This window comes from Eretmochelys imbricata, chromosome 4, assembly GCF_965152235.1.
Source record: "Eretmochelys imbricata isolate rEreImb1 chromosome 4, rEreImb1.hap1, whole genome shotgun sequence".
Lineage (NCBI taxonomy): Eukaryota > Metazoa > Chordata > Testudines > Cheloniidae > Eretmochelys > Eretmochelys imbricata.
The window spans coordinates 95925715-95950559 of NC_135575.1; the positions used below are offsets into that span (position 1 = coordinate 95925715).

At 40.4% G+C, this 24845-nt stretch overlaps 1 protein-coding gene across 8 annotated transcripts in view; it reads right to left on the reverse strand.

Annotated features, from left to right (window-relative positions):
* Positions 1-24845, reverse strand: part of ATP10D (ATPase phospholipid transporting 10D (putative)) — a 109080-nt gene that overhangs the window by 11029 nt on the left and 73206 nt on the right. For all 8 annotated transcript variants that reach the window (XM_077815695.1, XM_077815692.1, XM_077815693.1 and 5 more), the window contains 11 exons: positions 23457-23563; positions 22540-22671; positions 20368-20495; positions 19932-20184; positions 14180-14415; positions 11336-11524; positions 7582-8200; positions 6250-6356; positions 5476-5602; positions 2284-2468; positions 142-451 (listed from right to left, as the gene is read on the reverse strand). In XM_077815695.1, the coding sequence (XP_077671821.1) occupies positions 142-451; positions 2284-2468; positions 5476-5602; positions 6250-6356; positions 7582-8200; positions 11336-11524; positions 14180-14415; positions 19932-20184; positions 20368-20495; positions 22540-22671; positions 23457-23563 (2393 nt within the window). The remainder of the gene's footprint in view (positions 1-141; positions 452-2283; positions 2469-5475; positions 5603-6249; positions 6357-7581; positions 8201-11335; positions 11525-14179; positions 14416-19931; positions 20185-20367; positions 20496-22539; positions 22672-23456; positions 23564-24845) is intronic.

A 24845-nucleotide genomic window follows, 5' to 3' on the forward strand; every position in this document is an offset into this window, starting at 1 on the left:
GTCAGAAGTAAATTTGGCCCTAGGTAATTCATCTCTTCCATGGGTAAAATGTATAAGAGACAGCAACAAAAATATTAAAAATAGCTCCTCTTTTTCCAGGAAGCAGAGATAACTGAGTGCACAGCTTGGGCGGAGACTCACCTACAGCTAGCGTCATCACTTTCAACCTGTTTCGCACCAGTTTGACCACTTCACTTTTCTGCAGGGGCATTGCTCTGCAGCAGACCACAGCCCGGCACCTCTCCGTGAGTTCCAGGAAGATACTTTGCAGGCTCTCGTGCAGGGCATATTCTAAAGTCTTTCCATCAATAACCAGGGAGGCACTGAAATCTGGAGCTTGGGTGGAGGGAGCTGGAAAGACGCTCGCAAGTTTGGAGTTGTGATTTTTTTTGGCACACATACTTTTTTGGATGTCTTCTAAAATAGCGTTCATCAACAATGCACAGGCGTCCTTGTGTAAGGCAAAGAGAAAGGCTGATGTAACGTTCTATCTTCTACCCTGGCTCTGTTTCCAATATGTAAAATACATATTATGCAGAAGGCCAAACCTTGCATGAGTCATCCCATGACTTCAGTGGGACTTCACGCATGAGGAAGGTGGCCTGAATTGGCTCTCCAGCTCTATTGTTTTTTAAAACTACAGTTGGACAGAGTTTGCTGTCTGCAGAAAAGATCATTTCAACCTTGTTAAAGCACATTGGCATGGATTTTGCACTACTACCCAGGAAAATATTTACTGGATTATAATGTGAGTAATGACCATTAAGGATTCCGTAATATAAATCAGGCTTAGTTATGAGTCTTTTGCTCTCTTAATTTGTTTAGTTTGGAAAGGAAAACCAGGGATAACTTTCAAATCCAGGTTAAAAGGTGACCTGCAAAACCTTCCAAAAAAATTGGCCTTGTAGGTTTTTTTTTTTTTTTTTTTTTGGCTTCTTTAAAATCTATAAAAAGGCCCAAAAGATTTTTGTAAACAAAGTTTTTGTCTGGTTCTAACTTTACCTAGACATATCAACAATGTCAAGTTTTGCTGGAGGACCTCAGCACCTGTTTATTGTTACAGCTAACACCCTAACCAAAAAAGCACTAACAAAGGCACCATTTATCCAAATTGTTAAGCAATTGTGGAAGGCAGATGGCTGTGAACAAAAATAAATATCCAACAATTTTTTATAGAATGACTTAAAAATCCCTTCCCTTTTCAATCTGTTGTTGCACTGATTATCCAGTTACCAGAAAATCTCCCAAAGAAGGCATGACCTGAGTTTCTAAGGTATAGTACAAGCAAAACACACTCACACCTCTTTCACACATTCTTTTAAATCATAAAGAATAAAATGTCACATGCCCAGTCCTCCCCACACACATGGATTGAGCAAGCAGCAGTACAGCGGTAAAAAGATGTGGGTAAACCAATCTAAACTAAAAACTTTAACTAAACTCCTTATTTCCCAAAGGAGAAGTAGGTAAACTCTGTGTGCCCATGTTTACCCTCAACTACAATACTATTTTTGCAGGTCACTTAATCTGGATAATGGCTAGCCATTTTTTTCTTTAAAATTCTATCTTCGATAGTTCACAAAACAGAGAATCAAAATGCAGTTAGTTATACACATCCAGCAGATGGCACAATTATCAAGCAAGACTGTGTTGAACTCCCACTGCAGTTACATTTTTGAACACTGTTTTATTTACAAAATGACTGAACTATTTTCAAAAGGAGAAGGAAAAAAAAAGATTTTTCTCTGTTAAAAAATGTAAGTAGATTAATTCTCTGTATCTCTGTGTGTAATACCACTTTAATGAGATAATTCCTTGTGTTTTAATGCTAATCAAGCAGGGCTGAGGGAAAATATGACACAGAGCAGCAAAAAATTTAATTTAACACAATTTCCATGTCAATAATTCTTTGACCAGCGATTATATTCCTAGTATACTTCAATGTCTAGCTTTCTGCAAACATTTATAAACATGTACATTGTATCAATATCTTTTCCTAATACAAAGAGAAGTGAGACACTGCAGTCAATTTAAATACTTAACAAGCATTTAGGGGTTGCATTTAGGAATAGATTTCTGAAAAATAAATGTAAAATATACTTTACGCACAGAATGGGGGGGAAAGACCCTCAGTTTTTCAGGATACAAAGGACATCTTAGAAAAGGTGGTGTTTTTTTGTTTTGTTTTGTTTTTTAAACAGCACTTCTAGTAGTCTGACCAATCATTTCTGGCAAAAATTTGTTTGTGGGGTAACAGGGAGGGCAATCTCATTTTCTACTCACTTTACTTAGAGATTTGAGGGTGAATATTTTGTCATCTGGTTCCAATAACCTGCAAGCATACGCAATATTGACAGCAGTTTCTTGTTTATCTCCCGTCAGCATCCAAATTTTGATTCCAGCTTTTCGCAGTGCCTCTATAGTGTCTGGAACACCCTCCTGCAGGCGATCCTCAATCCCAGTGGCACCTGCAATAAAAAGCATGTGGATTAAAGCAAAAATTAAAAAGACAAAACAAATAAACATGGAAAATTCTAACTAGTCATTGAGTCTCAGAAATTTAGGGCTGGAAGGGACCTGAAAGTTCATTTAGTCCAGCTCCCCATGCTGAAGCAGCACCAAATATACTTAAAACATCCCTGACAGGTGTTTGCCTAACCTATCCTTAAAAACCTCCAGTCATGGGGATTCCACAGCCTTCCTTGGAAATCTATTCCTCTGTTTAACTAGCCTTATAATTAGAAATGTTTTCCTAATATCTAACTGAAACCTCCGTTGCTGCAGACTAAGCTAATTACTTCCGGTCCTACCTTCAGTGGACAGGAAGAACAACTGATTACCATCCTCTTTCAACACCCCTTAACTGATCTGAAGATGGTTATGTCCCCCTTCAGTCTCCTTTTCTTAAGGCTAAAAACACCCAGTTTTTACTCTTTCCTCATAGGTCAGGTTTTCTAATCCTTTTATCATTTTTGTTGCTCTCCAATTTGTCCACATCTTTCCTAAAGTGTGGGACCCAGAACTGGACATAGTACTCCAGCTGGGGCCTCACCCAGTACCAAGTACAGCAGGACAATTACCTCCCATGTCTTACATACAACACTCCTGTTAATACACCCCAGAATGATATCAGCCTTTTCACAACAGCATCACACTGTTGGCTCATATTTGATTTGTGACCCACTATAACCCCTAGATCTTTTTTCTGCAGTACTACTGCCTAGCCGATTAGTCCCCATTTTGTAGTTGTGTATTTGAATCTGCTTCCAATTTATCAAGGTAGTTCTGAATTCTAATCCTGTCCTCCGGAGTGCTAGCAACCCCTCTCAGCTTGGTGTCATCCACAAATTTTATAAGCATACTCTCCACTCCATCATCCAAGTCATTAATGAAAATATTGAATGGTACTGGATCCAGGACAGACCTTTGGCAGGCCCCCACTACCTACAACCTCCCAGGTTGCCACCAAATGATTGATACTTAGTCTGTGAGCTAAATTCCCTGTGAGCTGCGCTGGAGCCTATTTAGCTCGTCTACTGCTTCCCCTCTATCCACTAGGCCGTAACCCTGTCAAAGGAGGAAATTAGGTTTGTTTGGCATTATTTGTTTTTTGATAAATCCATGATGGTGGCTATTCCTTATCACCCTATTATCCCCTCGGGGTTTACAAATTGATAGTTTAACAATTTGTTCCAGTACCTTTCCAGATATCGAAGTTAGGCTGATTAGGCCTAATTCCCTGGGTCCTTTTCATTCCCCTTTTTAAGGACAAGGTACCATGTTTGCCTTTCTCCAGTCCTCTGGGACCTCACCCATCCTCCATGAGTTCTTGAAGATAATTGTTGATGGTTCTGGGATTGCTTCAGCTACTTCCTAAAGTACCCTTTGGTGAATTTCTTCAGGTGCTGCCGACTTAAATACATCTAACTTATCTAAATATTCCTTAATCTTTCCTTATCCTGGCTTGCACTCCTTCCCCCTTGTTGTGAATATTAACTGTGTTAAATATGTGGACACAATTAACTTTTTAGTGAAGACTAAAGCAAAATTGGCATTAAACACCTCAGCCTTCTTGGTGTCTTCTGTTATTATCTCTCCTTCCCCATTAAGTTGACCTACACGTTGCTTCTGATTGCTCTTGTTCCTAATGTATTTATAGACCCTCTTTTCTCAGTGTCTCTTATGTCCCTCTCCAATCATAATTTATTTCGTGCCTTAGCCTTTCTGACTTTGTCCCCACATGCTCATGCTATTCTTTTGTACCAATCCTTAGAAATCTGTCCATGTTTCCACTCTCCGCAGGATTTCTTTTTAATTCAGGTCATTAAAGAGGTCCTGATGGAGCCACACTGGCCTCGTACAAGTCTTCCTATCTATCCTTTGCATTAGGATAGTCTTCTGTTGAACCCTAAATATTAACTTTTAGAAACTGCCAGCTCTCCTAAACCACTTTTTCCCTTAGAATTTCTACCTATAGGACCTTCCTACTAGTTCTTAGTTTGTTAAAGCCTGATTTGTTAATTATACTGTCCCTGTTCTGACAGGTTTCAGAGTAGCAGCTGTGTTAGTCTGTATTCGCAAAAAGAAAAGGAGTGCTTGTGGCACCTTAGAGACTAACCAATTTATTTGAGCATAAGCTTAAGTGAGCTGTAGCTCACGAAAGCTTATGCTCAAATAAATTGGTTAGTTTCTAAGGTGCCACAAGTACTCCTTTTCTTTTTGTCCCTATTCTGTTGCTCTCACACTTTCCTTAGAACCATGAAATCTATCATTTCATGATTCCTTTCACCCAAATTACTCTCAACTTTCAAATTCAAATCCAATTCCTCCCTGTTAGTTAGAATCAAGTCTAAAATGTCTGCCCCCCGGTTACTTCTTCCACCTTCTGAAACAAAAAATTGTCCCCAACACATTCCAAGAACTTATTGGACATTTTGTATTTTGCCTTATTATTTTATTATTTTTCCTGCAGATGTCTGGGTAGCTGAAGTTCCCCATTAATACCAGGTCTTGTGTTTTGGTTATTTCTGTTGCTTGTTCCAGAAATAGCTCATTTCACCACTCCTCCTGATTTGGTGGTCTATAGTAGACCCTTACTGTGACATCACTCCGGTTTCTTTCCCCCTTTTATCTTCACCTAGAGGCTTTCAACTCTTCTGGAGCTCAGAACAAGTATATACATTCTTAATGTACAATGAAACATCTTCTCCCCTTTTTCCCTTTTTGTTCTTCCTGAACAAACTATACCCCCATACCAATATTCTAAGCCTGTGTAATTCCAATTAAGTCATAATCTAGTTTAGGTACTAATACTTTATGGAAATTTAATAACAAGCCATAAATCCTAAGTCTACAGAAAGCCACTTTAAAAACAAATTCAGTTTTGTATAGTGCCTTGCAAAATGAATCCATTTATTCAAGCAGATTTTAAGTGAAATAAAGGATTTCCAGCAAGTGATAGTGTTTTCTACCTACCAAGAAGTGTTAACTTGTTCTCAAGCTTCATGGCAGATTCAAGCAGCAGCTCTTCCTTATTGTCAATACTGGTTTCTGCTAAAAAATGACTATTTAGCCATTCAGCATATTCTGCATCACTCATCACCTGTGGAGGAAGAGGGGGAAAAAACACAGAGATAAAAGCCTCAGCTCTACTCAATACTTGAGCTACACAACCTCTGAGGTTTTGCTTTGCAGAGAAGTTTGGGACATTTCTTCCCCTTTCATTACTGCTGAGCTATACTTTGAATTTCTGGGCAGCTCAAAATCCAAAATGAAACTCAGCTGAAATGTCAAAATGATATTTTGCATTCAAACCACACAGCACTGTCAACTGTACATGGTCTGAAAGTGAAGCCACAAAACTGGCCCAAGTTCACTGGGGTTTGTAACAAACCCCCACACTGAGCAAGCCTCTCATATTTTGTGAGCATTTCCCTAACCCTACTCACCTCCCACGTCTTACTCAGAAAACTATTGGTTAATCACAATTTTATGGATAAAGTTGTAGACATTAAGCCATTTGACATCCTCCACTGCCACCAGCTATGACTGTTAAAAGCGAAGTTATGCAGTAGCACAGGTCAATTTACTAATCTCTCTTCAAATCACACTAAATTAAAAATAAAAGTCTAGTGCCGATATGCAATCATTTGTTTAGAAGTAGTGTTGTATGTCTCACAGCTATAGCACTCCACATTCCAGAGAAAGTATGTCATTTCATGAACTACCATAAATCTCTTCACAAGTTACCTTTTTAGCTATACACAATGTGCGCAGTCCTCTTCTGGCATAATCATTTAAGTGTTTCTGAGTTCTTTCCTTAATTTTCTTTTGTTCCATTTCTGATTTGTCATCATCTGAAATTTAAAAAAAAAAAGGGGGGGGGGGGAGAGTAAAATATGCATTGTTGGCGTTTACTTACTGACAGACTTTCAAAAGAGAAGGTTTAAAAATAAAAGTAAAACAAATATTATTTTAACTTTTAAACAGATCTTTATATTTGCAAATCATATTCAGGTCACACGTTTGGTGACCATACCAGAATGTCTTGCTCGGTCCATGGGTTAGCTGGGAGAGGATTAAAAGGACACTCTTTGGGTCATATTAGACCAAAAATCAAAGGGTGGGATTTGCAAAAGTACTCTGTATTGGGCTAACTGTTCTCCCACTTAAATCAATGGTAAAACTCCCTTTGATTTCAATGGGAGAAGAGTCAGGGCAACACTGAGCACTTTTCGAAAATGCCCACCCTAAGTTTTCCCAAATCTAAAAAATATCAAACATTTTTCCTTGATTAAAAATAAAAATAATGATAACAAGAATAATAAACTGAGATATTTACCACTGATCCATATAGTTAAGAAGACCTGGTTTCTTGCCCTCAATGACCTTAAATAAAAAGCAGCTGGTGTTTTCCATTCCATGTAAATCAATCATTACAGTGCAACAGCAAACAAGGAATTGTACTACGTAAGTCAGTGTTTCCTGTTGCAGAGTTCAAAAGTGTTTGCCACATAAACAAACAGGCACAAGTAAAAGGTGCCACAGAACTCTACAGACACAGGCCAGAGATCATACATCGGGTGACAACATCTAATATTAGAAGTTCTTAGAACTCAGAACGGTTGACATAAATAAAGACTGGACACTGTCTAACCCCAATATAGTGTATTTCATACTTTCATTAATAAGATGTGTTACTATCATAATGGGGGGGTCTGAATTCAGCACTATACTTGAGCAGGTGATTTGCTTTAAGCACAGGAATAGTCCCATTCTCTTCAATGGTTATGCATATGTGCTTAAAGTTCAGCAGCGTCTATGTATTTTGCTGAATTGAGGTCTTGAACCCCAATTTTCCTCACTTTCTTGGGTGTCTGTAGAACACCTGTCACAGTGGTACCTCAGGAATGAACAACTAAATATTTCTGTGGGAGCACAGGAACCAGAGAACTGTTGACTGAGGTAGGTCTGTGTAGTTATTTACCTTCTTTTACGTGTACTCCAAAAAAATGTTAATCAATTAATTATTCTTGAGAGATACAAAGGTGAAACCAAGAGCTGACAAAGTTCTGTATGTACCTGCAGGTCCAGTCCACAACAAATCCATAATGACCGAGTCTGCACCTTTCGTGTACACCACCACTTTGTTGGAGAGCGGATGTCTAACTACTACTGACATTCTTTTTCGTACTGAGTCAAAAGGCAATATGTGCAAAAGCTGAAATGTCAAAGATCCCAAAGCAGCCAGGTCCACAGTAACTTGATCAGGAGTCCTAGACTGTAAAGTGCATTTGTAAGCCTTGGCAGCATGAACTAGTGCAGCTTCATCAGGGCTCTCAGCCTCATAACACAGCTTAGATATAGATCGTTCAAGAGATGATCCAGCATCACAGTGCTCACTGCCTGCAGCTACGTCCACTCTATCTAGTGGTCCAAGTGGAGGTACTTTGGTGCATTGTAGGCTATCAGTAGCCTGAGGTTCATTAGCCATTTGGGCCACCCCTTCTATAGCAGGAGAAGCCAGCTTCACTCTGAAAATAGATAGTTTGCTCACAAAAGTACTAGGGCTCTCAGATGATGACTCCTTTGCACTTGGAACTGGTGATGAACTCAGCCTTCGGACTGACAACCTCTGGAACATCTGTTTGATTTCCTCAAGGGATTTAATAGGCATTCTACCTAGGGAAGATAGTCTCATCTGCAACAGAATTAAAAAATCAGCAAAAACATTTATAAGTGTGCTAAACAATTTCATTTACTAATAGAGGTATTTTATTTCAGCAAGGATATTATTCTTAATATAATCGCTTATTTCAACTTCAATGTCGACTTTTTGGACTTAAATTATATTTTATATATATTACTGTATCATTCTATTAAATAAATTCAGCCAAACCCATAGGTAATTAGATTCCAAACACATCAACTGTAAACGCACTTCAGTTTTGTAAAATTACACTCATTCCATGTCTAGTTAATGACTGTGGCCCATTTCTAGAATTTGGGCCAATAATGAAACAAATAGCATGACTTACTTTCTAACTTTTTTTAATTTCACAGAAAATGGACTTAAAGTTTTATTCCGCTTATTCTGAATCAGTCAGATGAGTGCAAGGATTAAACCTGCCCCACAAAAAAAGTGACAATCACCTAAAAATAACTTTTAGAAATAAAATCCTTTAGAAGCGCTTTTCTTATTATTTAGACTTACATAGAAAATATTAATACAAAATCTCGGTTTAGTCTATTGGACACTGATAAGAACAGTACTACAGTTAATAGCTTACAATCTACTGCAAACAGCTAATGTCTTGTGGTTATAAAGCACCCTGAAGAATTAAAAACTCTAAAAGAGCTATGGAATGTATTTTACTATTTAAAATTTTTATAGTGTATTTTCCATGTGTGAATTAGGTTAGGGTGATTGGAAAGGAGTTTTTTGTATTATTGCTTAGGGAAAATAAGCTATTTTTTCCCATCAACAATTTTTTGAATGCAGCAGCAAAGCCAAATTCACAGATATGACACTCTAAAGATCTGCACCCTATTGTAAGTTTGAAACCCTGCCATTTAGCAGGAGGCACAAGTTTTCAATTAAGTGTCATTTACTTATAGTCATCACATGCTTTTTGAGGGAAGTTCAACCCTAGCCTTTTCTAAAATAAGGTTACTCAGAGGATAAATTCAATTTAATTTTTTTAAAAAAAACCAACGAGTTCCAGTTACAAACATAAAGTGATACTTCATTACTGCAAAGAGGAAGATCACTACCCACAAAATAGCTGTTGTGCCTTAGCAATGCGTCCCAGCTGCTAGGTATGTTTTAGTTATTACTATTATTACAGTACAAAACGGAACAGCAGGCTCTCCCTAGTTTTGTAGTAATGCCAGGAGGCAGTTACGGTTTGCTATACACCACATTTTTCATACTGGATGGGGTATTAAAACCAGACATCTTATTGGTGAATAGAACACAGTAAAAATGGCAAATCCAACTTAATTTTAGAGTCCCTCTCGTAAAAAAAAGTAAGTATAAAGTAGGGCTGTCAAGCAATTAAACAAATTAATCACACGATTAAACAATAATGGAATACCATTTATTTAAATATTTTTGGATGTTTTCTACATTTTCAAATATATTGATTTCAATTACAGCACAGAACACAAAGTGTACAGTGCCCACTTTATATGTATTTTTATTACAAATATTTGTGCTGTAAAAAATAAAATAAATAGTATTTTTCAATTCATCCCGTACAAGTACTGTAGTGCAATCTCTTTATCATGAAAGTGCAACTTACAAATGTAGATTTTCTTTGTTACGTAACTGCATTCCAAAACAAAACAATGTAAAACTTTAGAGCCTACAAGTCCATTCAGTCCTACTTCTTGGTCAGTCAGTAACTCAGACACACAAGTTTGTTTACATTTGCAGGAGATAATGTTGCCTGCTTCTTGTTTACAATGTCACCTGAAAGCGAGAACAGACATTCACATGGCACTGTTGTAGCCGGTGTCGCAAGATATTTACGTGCCAGATGCACTAAAGATTCCTATGTCCCTTCAAGCTTCAACCCGCATTCCAGAGGATGTATCCATGCTGATGACGGGTTCTGCTCGGCAACGATCCAAAGCAGTGCAGACAGACACATGTTCACTTCCATCATCTGAGTCAGATGCCACCAGCAGAAAGCTGATTTTCTTTTTTAGTAGTTTGGATTCTGTAGTTTCCGCATCAGTGTTGTTCTTTTAAGACTTCTGACAGCATGTTCCACACCTTGTCCCTTTCAGATTTTGGAAGGCACTTCAGATTCTTAAACCTTGGGTTGAGTGCTATAGCTATCTTTAGAAGTCTCACATTGGTACCTTCTTTGTGTTTTGTCAAATCTGTACAGAAAGTGTTCTTAAAATGAACACCACGAGCATCATCAGCATAAAAGCATGTCCTCTGGAATGGTGGCTGACGCATGAAGGGGCATATGAATGTTTAGCATATCTGGCACGTAAATACCTTGCAATGCCAGCTACAAAAGTGCCATGTGAATGCTTTTTCTCACTTTACGGTGACACTGTAAATAAGAAGAGGGCAACATTATCTCCCGTAAATGTAAACAAACTTGTTTGTCTTAGCGACTGGCTGAACAAGAAGTAGGGCTGAGTGGACTTGTAGGCTCTAAAGTTTTACATTGTTTTGTTTTTGAGTGCAGTTATGTAACCAAAAAAAAAAAAATCTACATTTGTAAATTGCACTTTCATGATAAAGAGATTGCACTACAGTACTTGTATGAGGTGAACTGAAAAATACTATTTCTTTTGTTTATCATTTTTACAGTGCAAATATTTGTAATAAAAATAATAATATAAAATGAGCACTGTGCACTTTGTACTGTGTGTTGTAATTTAAATCAATATATTTGAAAAGTAGAAAAACATCCAAAAATATTTAATACATTTCAATTGGTATTCTATTATTTAACAGTCCGATTAAAACTGTGATTTATTGTGATTAATTTTTTAATTGCGATTAATTTTTTTGAGTTAATTAATTGACACCCGTAGTATAAAGTATTCAAGGCAAGCCGCACTTCACTGGAAACTTTTGCTAGCTGTATATTATGCATTAACTTACTGGACTGTTCAGTTTCAACTGTACAATCATTCTTTTCCTTCAAGCAAACACAGCAAACCAATGGAGGGGGAAATGACCACTTTTAAATGGCAGTGCCTTTTTTTCTCCCCATGCAAACAAGACTATAGGGAACACATGAAAAGCTGTAATATGCTGCAGCAGCCAGAAGCGTGACTACTTGAGTAGCTGATTTTTCTTCCTTACCTTTTGACGTGGTTGGTTAGGAGCTGAAACTACCACAGTATTACAAATTGCCAGAGCAAGAAAGAAGTCAGTGATGTATACTGTCTCCAAGGATGGCTCTCTGTCAGTTTCTTCTGATTGTGCACATGAATGACAGGTAATTTGACTAAATTTCTCCATGAGCTTTGCGTCTGGAACAACATCAGTTTCCTGTTGATTAAATAAAATAGATATCCTTTTACCATATAGTTCCAAAAGGCCTGATGTGGTTCCTGGCACAAGACAGTTTCAGTGTTGCAAGACTTTACAATGAATAGAGTACTCTTAGAAGTGCATATAAATAGAATAATCACTCCACAAACTCCTCCTGCAGCTGCTGCAGGGAAGTTAATCTAAAACTGAAAAAGTAAAACCTACTACAGTTTATAACATGGAGGGATTAGAGAAGTTTGGGCAATGTCCTCCTGCTAACAAAAGCTCCGTCCTGCTAGATGCGGAGCACTTCTGGGAGAGAGGAGAGCACCCTGATATATGCAGCATATCACAGGTGTCGTCAGCACTTTGTAGGAGCACGTCCTTAAACACTGGTAGTTTTCAGTGCATGATAATTCATAGCACCATAGGAACTGACATACTGGATCAGACACAGTCCATCTAGACCAGTATCCTGTCTCCAACAATGGCTGGCACCAGATGCTTCTGAGGAAGATTTAAGAACCTATTCAATAGGCAGACTATAATGTGCCCCCCACCCCGGAAGTCTTATCCTAATCCCTTGTGTATTCTAATATTTTGTTGTCTTTTTTTTTTTTTTTAACCACAGCAGCACATTGAGTAGAGATCTTCATGAAGCTGGCCACTGATACCCAGGTCTTTTTCCTGCATAAGCATTGTTAATTTTGAACCCTAAACACAGATTTCCACTTCCCCACCATCCTAATTTCATGAGGGTAAACCTTTAAATTGTTCCCCCATCCCTTTGCATACCAGAATTCTTTTGCTACCAGCCCTCCTCCTGCATCTGCAGAGAAAAGGGGTAGGATATGCCGCATTCGGAACTTGGATATTTCTCACAGGGGATGATCTTCACCCCAATTCAGAGGGGCCAGCGCCAGGCAAAGTGCCACTTATGTACTCCAGGATGTAAGTGGGACTTGAATGTGTCTTGACCTTGTGCTAACCTTCTGCACAGAGTGAATTTCATATCTACATAGACGGAATGCAGTCTTCACAAGCATTAGCTCATGAGTAAGGATATGACTGAGTCACAGAGGTCACGGATTCCGGAACTTTACTGGACCTCCATGACTTCTTCAGCTTCAGCTGTCAGTGGGGGCCGTGCGTCCCTGCCCTGTGGCTTCCAGCAGGGGCGGCAGCCGGGACTGCGTGCCCCTGCCCCGCAGCTTCCCAGGGCCATCACCACCCCTCCCCCTGTGGCTGGAGCTGGGACTGTGTACCCCTGCCCTGCAGCCAGCACCGGAGCCGGGTATGTGAGCCCGCCCTGTGGCTGTGGGGCTCAGCCTGTTCGCGCCCCCCACCCCCCGATCCCCAGGACTCCAGTTGTCATTTCTCCCCCGTACCTAGCTCTGCCCCCCAGTTATTTTTAGTAAAGTCACAGACAAGTCATGGGCTCACTGGAGATGTTGTTTGTTGCCCGTGACCTGTCCGTGACTTTTATTAAAAATAACAGCGACAAAATCTTAGCCTTACTCATGAGCACTTCAGCAGAAATTAAATAAAACTGAGCCACCACCTATTTAATGTTACTTTAAGTCTCATTTATAAAGGACATACATGGTGCAGGCAGCATTTTTGCTCCCAAAACTTGGTGCATTAGGCTGGAATACTGCTTACCCACACCTATAAGGTTTAAAAACCCTCTCAAAGCAACACGGCAAATGCTGATTACATTTGATTTATTCATTTCAGCTGGTGCGCTCGTGGAATTATGCCAGCAAGATTCAATGCAGACGCGCTGGTGATCTGAATTATTTAGTAGCACTTGCATTATCTAATACAAACATTAAAAACACTTTTAAGTTTTTTTATGCACTGCCAGGCATAACACACTGTGTGTATCAAATATATGTCATCAAACAAACAATTGCTTCATAGGCAAGCCCTTTGATCTAGCTATCTTAGGTATTTATCTGGCACCCATCACTGTAGCATCTGAGCAACTCACAATTTATCCAAGGGGTTTTCAAACTTTTTGTATAAGGTGACCCCCACTTACAAATTGAGTGTGACCCCCACTTACAAATTAAAAACGGGGATGGGAGTAATTTAATTTAATGGGGGTTCAGGTCTGTCAGCCCCATGGAACTGACAGCTTGCGACCCCCATGTAACCACCTTGTGATGCCATGAAGGGTCACAACCCCCAGTTTGAGAACCCCCGTTTATCCTCACACCACCCCAGTGAGGTACAGAAGTGCTATTAGCCCCATTTTACAGGTAGGGAACCGAGGCACAGAGAAGCTACGCAACTTGTCCAAAGTCATACTGGTAGTCTGTGGAAGAACAGAAAATTGAATCTGTTACCCTAACCATTGGACTATCCTTCTCCTCTAGCTTTATGTGAACAGTCTAGAAAGGGATAACCATGAATGAACACCTCATGCTCCCAATTCAATTCTGGCCTCGCTTTAAAAGCTGCAAATCCACATTTTATTTTTGCCATCATTTAAAAACATATCAATTACAAATTACAGCTGTGGGGAGGCACTTTTTCAGTTCTTTTTGAAGGAAAACAAAGGATTTCAGATAAGACAAAATGATCTATTCAATTTTAAAGAAAAAGAATCAGATGTCTTCATGAGTTACTTCAGATATTTAAGATCAAAAGACATCAAGTTATACTTACAATGGGGCTGCTGAAAGCTACATGTCTTGAGTGTGGAATGTTACTGACTCCATCTTTCTCTCCTAAGGCAGAACAGCTACCAGCCAGCTGATTCAAAGACTTGGAGTTCAAAGGCCCACTCACTATCCTGCAGCTGTGCACCTTCTGCTTTGGCATGCGGCTCAACGAACCACACAGAGCATCTGTTAAATCTTCATCGTCTGAATCAGCCTCTTGATAGGATTCCAGCCTCTTGGCTAATGAGAGGGGGAAATCACATTTCAGCCACCAAGAAGAATCCCTCATTTGTCCAATATTACAAGCTCAAATCATCAGGTGGAAGCCTGACATATGAACTTTAAAACACGGAATTGTGTACATGTGTGTAAAAATGGATTACATATATTTTAATCAAAAGCAAAACAAAACAGCCAACACACTGATCACATGGACACTGGTTTGGCAGCACAAGTATCACTTTTAATAAGGGCTCTGTGAATCCTGCCTGAAGTTCATCTGTTTGAGAAAAGAACTTTTTTGATTTATCAATTTTTACAACTGAAAAGCTGGTCTCATCAGTACAATAACCGGTCAGTAAAACCTGAATCGTGCGTGTCATGTGTGGGGGAGGTCTTGTTCCCACCCTCAGGTATAAATAAAATCCTCTCCTTCCCCCAGTTTAGGAGACCATAGTCCCTATTTGCTGAATTTGGCATTTTGATGATTCCAAACTCCTCCCAGGGGGCATCACTGATCATGGAGACAACCTGGAAAGGAGGGTTCAGGCTATTATCTCCTTTGCCTCAATACGAATAGAGAAAAAAATATTTTTTTAAAATAAGAGCTCACATATCACAGAGCGGCTCTAAGTTAAAAATTCAAACTGTGGACAACAATAGCCTCTATTAGGGAAACAGTCAAACCAGGGAAGGAGACAGCCTAGGTGACGGATGATGGCAAAATACTGGAGGAAAGGATTCAGGCTGCAGGAACCTAGGGAACCGGGGAAGCGGTAAAGATAAAGGTATGAGGAAGGAACTGAGTAATATTCAAAATGGCTGCCCTCATGTTGTATGTATTCCAGAAATTAATCTGAATCATGTGAAGGTGTTCTGCAGACTACAGGCGGTCAGACTAGATGATAATGATGGTCCCTTCTGATCTTAAAGTCTATGAGACTACGAGACACACAACTCGTTCACTTGAAAGCTGAGACAGTTTTTTTCAAGAAGATTGTCTGTGTTACATGCCCTTCCACTGACACTCTTCCTTACGCAATTACAGTGCAAGGAAATCTCTAGTAAAAGACATGTCTACTAGTCATAGTTTTCATCCACCAAAAATGTTTGTTTTCATAATCTGATATTTTCTGCAACAGGAACAAATAACAGTTTTGTGAAGATGTCACATGGTTTATAAAATAAAATGTGGTAACTGAAGGGAAGTATGGCTGAAATCAGTGACCTTACAAATGCGCTACTCCAATAGGGTCTTGTATTAGGGCCTCATTACCTCCAGTGCAAAGTTCTGGTACCTGCTATCATGACTGCTCCAACTATGAAATACAGAAGACTTCAGGTGAAGTCCCTCCTGCACCACATATAACAGCATCAAAGCACGTGCCAGTGATATTGATCCAGAGAGCAGTAGTACTGACACAGAGGACACTGAGACTACTTAGCACATTACAAGATTATTATAGTAAGAGCATTATAAGGCAACACAGCCACTGCGATCAACACAATTATGTGCTTCTTGACTCTTGCATCCTGTGCAATGTGAGTTTATGTATATTAATAAGCACAAATGTATACACATAGATTAAGTGGCATATACCCAACGATTCCACTGGGTTTCTGCAATGCAACTCCTATTGTCTAAAACAGGAGATATGTGAATAAAAATCCTGTGCAATGTTCTAAAAAGCTGCATCTACAAAATTAACCAATTTGTGGGTCCCCTCCAAATCCTTTAAACAAATAAATAAATAATGAAAACAAACTGTCCCTAGGATTCTTCATGCTGTATTTACACTGTTTTTGTATTCAAATGTCACCATCGATAAATACATGACCCACCCCCAACCACCAGGGCACAACATGAAACAACTGGAACTATAGCGAACTTTATGGCATTTTATTAAGGTGATACTAACAGACCAGCACACACACAGAAAACGACTAGTGGATGTACAGCAACTAGCACTAGAGGGCTCTGATCCTTGACAGGCAGCCTCTAGGTGCTATTGCCGTACAAATGACTTCTGATATGTACTATATAGTCATCAGTTTATTTCTTCTTAAAACTTTTTTATTATTTCATTAGCTTTTCAGTGTACTTTCTCTATTTACATTTTTTTATTGTTTTAATGAGGGTTCAAAAATTGGAAGCTGATGGAAGTTTTCTTCATATTTTTAATATCTGTTACTGCCCCCACTTTCTTCTAAATTTGTGCATATGTGAAATGTAAGGGAATCACCAGTATTATTGTATCTGCTCCATACTCTACTCAAAAATTTATGCAGAAATTATTTTTTAAAACTGGTTTCTAATCAAGTGTGTTTCCATAACATTGATAAACTGATCAATCTCTTTCAATGTGACCACTAGGTGGTGTATCTAGTTTGCATAACGAACTGTTACATCAATGACAGGTTTCAGAGTAGCAGCTGTGTTAGTCTCTATTCGCAAAAAGAAAAGGAGGACTTGTGGCACCTTAGAGACTAACCAATTTATTTGAGCATAAGCTTTCGTGAGCTACAGCTCACTTCATTGGATGCATTCAGTGGAAAATACAGTGGGGAGATTTATATACACAGAGAACATGAAACAATGGGTGTTACCATACACACCGTAACCAGAGTGATCACAGGTGAGCTATTACCAGCAGGAGCGCGGGGGGCGGGGGGAGGGAGTGAGCCTTTTGTAGTAATAATCAAGGTGGGCCATTTCCAGCGGTTGACAAGAACGTCTGAGGAACAGTGGGGGGGTGGGGGGGGAATAAACATGGGGAAATAGTTTTACTTTGTGTTATGACCCATCCACTCCCAGTCTCTATTCAAGCCTAAGTTATCCAGTTTGCAAATTAACTCCAATTCAGCAGTCTCTCGTTGGAGTCTGTTTTTGAAGTTTTTTTGTTGAAGAATTGCCACTTTTAGGTCTGTAATCGAATGACCAGAGAGATTGAAGTGTTCTCCAACTGGTTTTTGAATCTAATAAGTGATGGTCACATAAACACCACCCTATACTGGAAACCTACTGACCGCTATTCCTACCTATATGCCTCCAGTTTTCATCCAGACCACACCACACGATCCATTGTTTACAGCCAAGTTCTACGATACAACCGCATTTGCTCCAACCCCTCAGACAGAGATAAACACCTACAAGATCTCTATCAAGCATTCTTACAACTACAGTACCCACCTGCTGAAGTGAAGAAACAGACTGACAGAGCCAGAAGAGTACCCAGAAGTCACCTACCACAAGACAGGCCCAACAAAGAAAATAACAGAACACCACTAGCCGTCACCTTCAGGCCCCAACTAAAACCTCTCCAACGCATCATCAAAGGATCTACAACCTATCCTGAAGGACGACCCATCACTCTCAGAGATCTTGGGAGACAGGCCAGTCCTTGCTTACAGACAGCCCCCCAACCTGAAGCAAATACTCACTAGCAACCACATAACACACAACAGAACCACTGACCCAGGAACCTATCCTTGCAACAAAGCCCGTTGTCAACTGTGTCCACATATCTATTCAGGGGACACCATCATAGGGCCTAATCACATCAGCCATAATATCAGAGGCTCGTTCACCTGCACTTCTACCAATGTGATATATGCCATCATGTGCCAGCAATGCCCCTCTGCCATGTACATTGGTCAAACTGGACAGTCTGTACGTAAAAGAATAAATAGATATAAATCCGACGTCAAGAATTGTAACATTCAAAAACCAGATGGAGAACACTTCAGTCTCTCTGGTCACCCGATTACAGACCTAAAAGTGGCAATACTTCAACAAAAAACCTTCAAAAACAGACTCCAATGAGAGACTGCTGAATTGGAATTAATTTGCAAACTGGATACAATTAACTTAGGCTTGAATAGAGACTGGGAGTGGATGGGTCATAACACAAAGTAAAACTATTTCCCCATGTTTACCCCCCCCCCCCCACTGTTCCTCAGACGTTCTTGTCAACTGCTGGAAATGGCCCACCTTGATTATCACTACAAAAGGCTCACTCCCTCCTCCCGCCCCCCCCCTCCCCCCACAGCTCTCTTGCTGGTAATAGCTCACCTAAGTGATCACTCTGGTTACAGTGTGTATGGTAGCACCCATTGTTTCATGTTCTCTGTGTATATAAATCTCCCCACTGTATTTTCCACTGAATGCATCCGATGAAGTGAGCTGTAGCTCACGAAAGCTTATGCTCAAATAAATTTGTTAGTCTAAGGTGCCACAAGTACTCCTTTTCTTGTTACATCAATCACAGCAATAGTAAACACTATATTGTGAATACCACTAGTTTTACTAAGGATGTATTATCATGATCTCACTTTGGTTCAATCCTCTTTGATCGAGTAAGGAACATTGGCCTTGCCTACTGATTAAATGGCAGATTTCTGCAGTGAGCAGTATTATCTAATAGTACCTGCACAAAGTGATTGAAATATATTATATTTCTGTATTTTTGATCCAACTTAGCCAGACAGCTAAATTAACCAATGATCAAATGAAGTGGAAAAGTCTGTGATGTTGTATAACTTCCTCCTATGTCTAGAGTTGCATCCTATAGTTTGTTTATGCATTTTTAAAAATACAAAGCCACTAATAAAAAAACTTGACTCCCAGTGGGCAATTAATAGGCTACTGAGAGCTAGATACAGAATGTCACTCATATATAGGACACAGAGCGTTCATAACTCAGTACATGGGTTTCTAAATTTAAGTTAATAATACTTACACCTATTTGTGATACGCCAGTTTACAGGCATTCTAAACAAAGCATGCTAGAATAGAAGTGCAGGTCTTTGCTAGTTGAATGTCAGTTCATCAAATTACTACATATCTGCTATGCGTGCAGATGAATTTGTTTGTGCACTAACATTAGTGAAGTCACTAAGGCCTTGACACAGCAAAACATATAAGTATGTGGCTAAATTTAAGCATACAATTTCAGTGGGACTACTTGTGCTTTTAAATACCCACATGCTGAATTGAGGCCTAAAACAATGCTCCATGGAGTGAGGAAGGATATTTTCATGTCTCTACCATGGTGATGAACTGGGCAGCTGCACCCTAAAATACTGTGAAGATATTATGCCTGGCTCACTACTTAAAAAAAAGAGGCAAGATTATTTGCAGTTTCCCAGTGACAGAGTTTCCAAAATTTCATGGAGAGAGGCAGAGCGCAGTGATTGAATTCCAGTGAAGTTCAGTCAGCCAGAGTTAAGAAAAAAAAAAAAAAAGAAAAAAGTTTCTCTCCAGCACAGTGAATAGAAACATAACTATCTGCATACTAGCTCACTCACCACAGTTCTCAAGATTCTTAGCACAGAAGGCAAAGCATGGATAACACTCCACAGTTCACACATAGGGCAGAAGCACTGTTGCTAATAGGGTTAGCCTGCATTCCCGCTTCTCCATGCTACTGTGCATGGGTCTGCCAAATGGACTTGACATGCACTCTACCCTATCAAACCTTTCAACTTCTGCAAGAATAAAGAAGGTATGAATGTTGCCTTAATATTTCATTCCTTACCATTCTCCTCATGGCAATATTCCTGTCCTGCAATGCTGCATCTCCGGAAAACCATTTTGTTCTCAGTGAGGGTTCCGGTCTTGTCAGAGAAGATATACTGGATTTGACCTAAGTCTTCAGCGATATTCAGCGCTCGACACTGAATAGTGGAGTCAGTTTTCTCATGGTACAAGTCAATATCATTCTGAATTAAATAGATTTGTCCCAATTTGACAACTTCGATTGAAACATAGAGAGAAATCGGGATCAAGACCTGACAAAATAAAATGAGTGGATTACATGCAGCTAGATAATCTGATGATTATGAAACCAAATTCTGATCCAGTTACACCAGTGTAAATAAAAGTAACTTCACTGAAGTCAAAAGAGTTACTCCAGATATACACGAGTGTAAATGAGAGCAGAATCTGGCCCATTCTGTTTAAGGTGAAGTTACCTGTAATAAAATGATCATTGTCCAAAACATATAAAACCCTGCTAATGCTGGTGGAGTGGATTTTCCACTGGGCTCAGGGACATTAAAAAGAGGCATCTCCGAATAGCTACTTAACCAAATTCCATGACCTTTAAAAAAAAGAAAGAAAGAAAGAAAGAAAAAAGAGTTAGTAGTACATACACTGGCCCATAGTTTAGTGTCAAGCTGAACAAAAACTGGAAGAGGTTTAAAGCCTGGTGCCTAACAACAACTAGACTTCAGCTTTCTGGTTTTTCTCAAGAAAGAGTTAATCAAAACAAACTCCTCCTCTCACTTTGCCTATTCTAATTCATGAATGAAGGTTGCCATAGGATTGCATGAAGAGCAGGGGCAAGTAGCACTTTGATTATTTATTTAACTACTCATCCACAATCCAATGGGAATGTTAGAAAGATACAGTTAATATAAGCTTCAAAGGATTTTTCTTTTATTTCTGGAAAATACCAACAATGAAGTACCTCCCAGGACCTTGTGTGGGCAACACCTCTAGCTTGTAAACCGTGGCTTATCCAGGCTACTTAATATGCACAATGAGGGCAAAAAGTAGGTCCTGCCTCAATTACAACACTGGCTGTTAGAAAATGGTTTTAAAAATCCAACCTTAAAAACTTGTACCACCAATGTACTCCAGGACTAAGAGCGTCTCAAGTGTTTCAGTAAATTTTTTACAAACTGGCTTATTTGGATAATAAAATGTACAGGCAGCTGAGTGCAAGTATTAAATTTAACCAATGTCCAAAATATAAACCCCCCCAAAACCCATGCAAACTTAGACTCTCCATCCAATACCATCCTGTCAGCCTTTTTTCCCAGAAAAGGACTTAGGAGGAAATATGAGCTTTGCAGCATTACCAGTAAGGTCAATGGAAGACCAGCTGGGGAAGCACGATCCCAAGTTGAAGGCCTTTCACTGAGAATATCCTTCCTCCAGGCCTCTCTGAACGGAACAAGAGACTGTGAACTTAAGCACTGTATGCAGCTCAGCTGATGAAGTATCACACAAGGAGAGAGGCAGCTTTTGAGGAGCTTGGGACCTAAACTATTTATGGAACCACTTTAAATTGCACCCAGAAGTGAGCGAGACACCAGTACCTCATCCATACAGGCAGTGTAACTGTGGGAGTTAAAAACTGTTTTTAAGATTTCCTGAAAACGGTGGCACATTTCATAGCACAGATAAGCCTCAATCTTCAACTTTCAATGCCTAGGCCAGGGGTCGGCAAATCGTTTGGCCCAAGGGCCACATCCGAGTGGGGAAATTGCAAGGAGGGCTGGGACAGGGGGTTGGGGTACAGGGTGTGGAAGAGAGTGCGGTGTGCAGGAAGGGACTCTGGGCAAGGGGTTGGGGCAGAGGAGGGGTGTGGTGTGTATGAAGGGGCTTAGAGAAGGGGGTTGGGGTGCAGGAGGAGTGCGGGGTGCAGCAGTGGGCTCAGGGCAGGGAGTTGGGTTGCAGGAGGCGTTCAGACTTCGGCCCAGCACCGCTTACCTGGAGCGGCTCCGGGGTGGCAGCGGCATGCATTGGGGCCAGGGCAGGCTCCCTGCCTGCCTTCCCTGGCCCTGGCCCCACCCTGCACCGCTCTGGGAAGCGGCTGGCACCACGTCCCTGTGGTCCCTGCGGGAGGGAAGGCAAAGAGCTCCGCGCACTGCCCTTGCCTGTGGGTACCTCCCCCGAAGCTCCCATTGGCTGCAGTTCCCCGTTCCCGGCCAATGGGAGCTTCGGGGGAGGTACCCACAAGCAAGGGCAGCGCACGGAGGGGGCCGCAGGGACATGGTGCTGGCTGCTTCCCAGAGCCCGTGGCACCATGGGGGTGGCAATCCCACTGTCCGGATCCAAAGCCCTGAGGGGCCAGATCCAGCCCATAGTTTTCCCACCCCTGGCCTAGGCCTACTAGGTATACAAGAAATTTAGCTAGTTGATATTAATTTATTTCAGATCACTCTTCATTCTTAACTCAGTTACTGTTGGGCAAAGAGTATGCTTCCTGAAAGAGTCAGACTATTATTTTATTCCTAGATCCCATCGCACTGACAACCTCAAAAATAAAGCACTAAAAAACTTGCAGAGAAAAAGGGGGTGGATGAGACAACAAACAAACAAAAATACTACTTTGCAGATCCTTACACTTTACTTACCTAAAGCACCAATTAAACACATTAAAATCAGAAGCAGAACACACCAAAGGACATCAGTGTTCACTCTCCTTTCCAATTTACTGCGTTTGTAACGAGGGCCGCTGTTATTCAGCATTGCTTTGGTTTCATGACCTGTAACACACAATAAATGTTTAATTTTCCTTCTATGGCAGATATTCAAACCAAAACTCAAATACATCCCTGAAAGACTGAGAAAATTGGATGCATGTGTTAATTAGTATTTGGACTGGAGTTCTAAACTTAAGCAAAGCAATTATCTGCCAATACAATGCATCGGTTAATTCTGCTCTAAGAAGAAAAGCTTCTGTTTTGTTTGGCCCCCTGTATACTTTTCCATTCTAACAGAAGTTGCACTTCAAGGTGCGTTATTACTTTCTAAATATGAACTGTAGTGCTTGCTAAAGGGGCCAGACTGATTGCTCTGGAGACTTGTCCTTTGTCAAAGAATACACACAGGACAGGCAATAACAGCACAACCTCAATCCTGAAACAGAAGGACATGGCATCAGTCTCAATATGCCGATCACATTCTTTGGACTCTATTTTGAGGCAACTACTAATCAGTGCTAATTGTGGAGAGGGTGGGGAGGGGGGACGCGTTCACATGGAACTGAACTGAGATCACTTATCTGTGCTCACATATTACAGCAGCATAAAGCTCTAAGACAGAAACCAGTTTATTTCACATAGCCTACTGAACAGCCATTAGCAATGCTTCCAGATACTACTCCCCAGTGCTAGACTGAAAGTGGCAATCTAAAGGTAAACGGCTCTATTTCCCATTTACCAGTGCCTGAACCGTACTGTTTCTCAAATCAGGTAAATACAACTTAAAAAGGAAATCGTGAAGAACTCACGTTTGCATGAAAATCAGTGCAAGCCCCCGGTCCACTAACCTGCATACACCACAATGCCCACAACGGCTTCTGTGTTTCTGATTGTGCATCCTCGTAACAGCAAGTTCTCTCTACTCAGGCCCACTCGCTCCTTGTTTGAATGTTCACTGCAAACACAGTGCATTACTTAACAGGTGTGCTGGAGCCTCCCACAGAATCTATAGCAACCAAGCCTCAAAAGCACCTTGGGGCAGATTTTCACCCAGTACCCAGCAACTCCCATTGTGACACGTACAGATTTTCAACAAAGCTCAGCACCGAACATATTGATCTCTTTTGAAAATCTGGACACACATGCTCTCTTGGTTTATACTGAGATTTCACAAGTTAACAAGTCAACGGTTTGGCAGCAGCATAATTAGAAGAAAATCCTACAAAAGGGCAACATAGCGATCTCAGGACCAACACTAAGAATGGAAAGCAGACACTTCAACCCAGCACATCCCAATTCATACTACATGTGTATACTGGGGAGGAACTCTGATGGTATCAGCCCCAGCTATGCCTCAATCAAACCTGTGCTTAGGAACCAGAGTAGAACCTGGGCCCCTCTTGACAGCTGTTAAAACATGATCCCCACCTTGTAGTGCAGAAATGACCTAACAGCAGGGTCCCCAAAATATTCTACAGCCTCGCTCTATCCTAGGCTGTCAAATGGACCAAGGTCGTGGCTAATACACAGTTAGGACCTATCAATACTAGGAGACAGAATGCTACATTAACGGTGTTGTAAGCAGGTTAATTATAATATAGATAGTCAATCTATGTTTTTCCCTCCTTTTCTCTCATTTATAATTTTTATTCTCCATGCTATGGGGGGCAGAGAAGGGGCACCATAGAAACAGCGAGTTTCAAAATTAAAATGGAAATAGTTTGCATTAAAAAATATTTTGCACCATAAACTGTGCTTTTCACACAGATGTCACAAACTCTTTACAAAGGAGATTTTACAGATGGGAAAACTGAATCCCAGGGAAGTTAAGCAAGTTGCCTAGGGTCACACAGCAAGTGAGAGGCAGAGTCAGGCCAGGTCCACATTACAGAGTTTTGCTGGTCTAGCCATGTTGGTTAGGAGCATAAAGAATACAAGAAAAAATACCACACTCTTAACCAACCTAGCTAGGCTGGCAACCACTCCCCTCAGGCAGATACCAGTTATACCCGAAACAGGAGTTCTTTTGCTAGCACAGCTTATGTCATTTGAAGAGGTGGTTTAACTATATTGACAAAAAACTCCTTTTGCTGGCATAAGCTGTGTCTCCCCTAGAGGGCTTTTCTGCTATAGCTATATTGGCAAAGCCTTTGCAGGGTAAACTAACCCTGAAGAATAGAGCACAGGCCTCTTCGTTCCCAGTTCCAGTCTTTCACCATTAGACAATACTGTCTCTC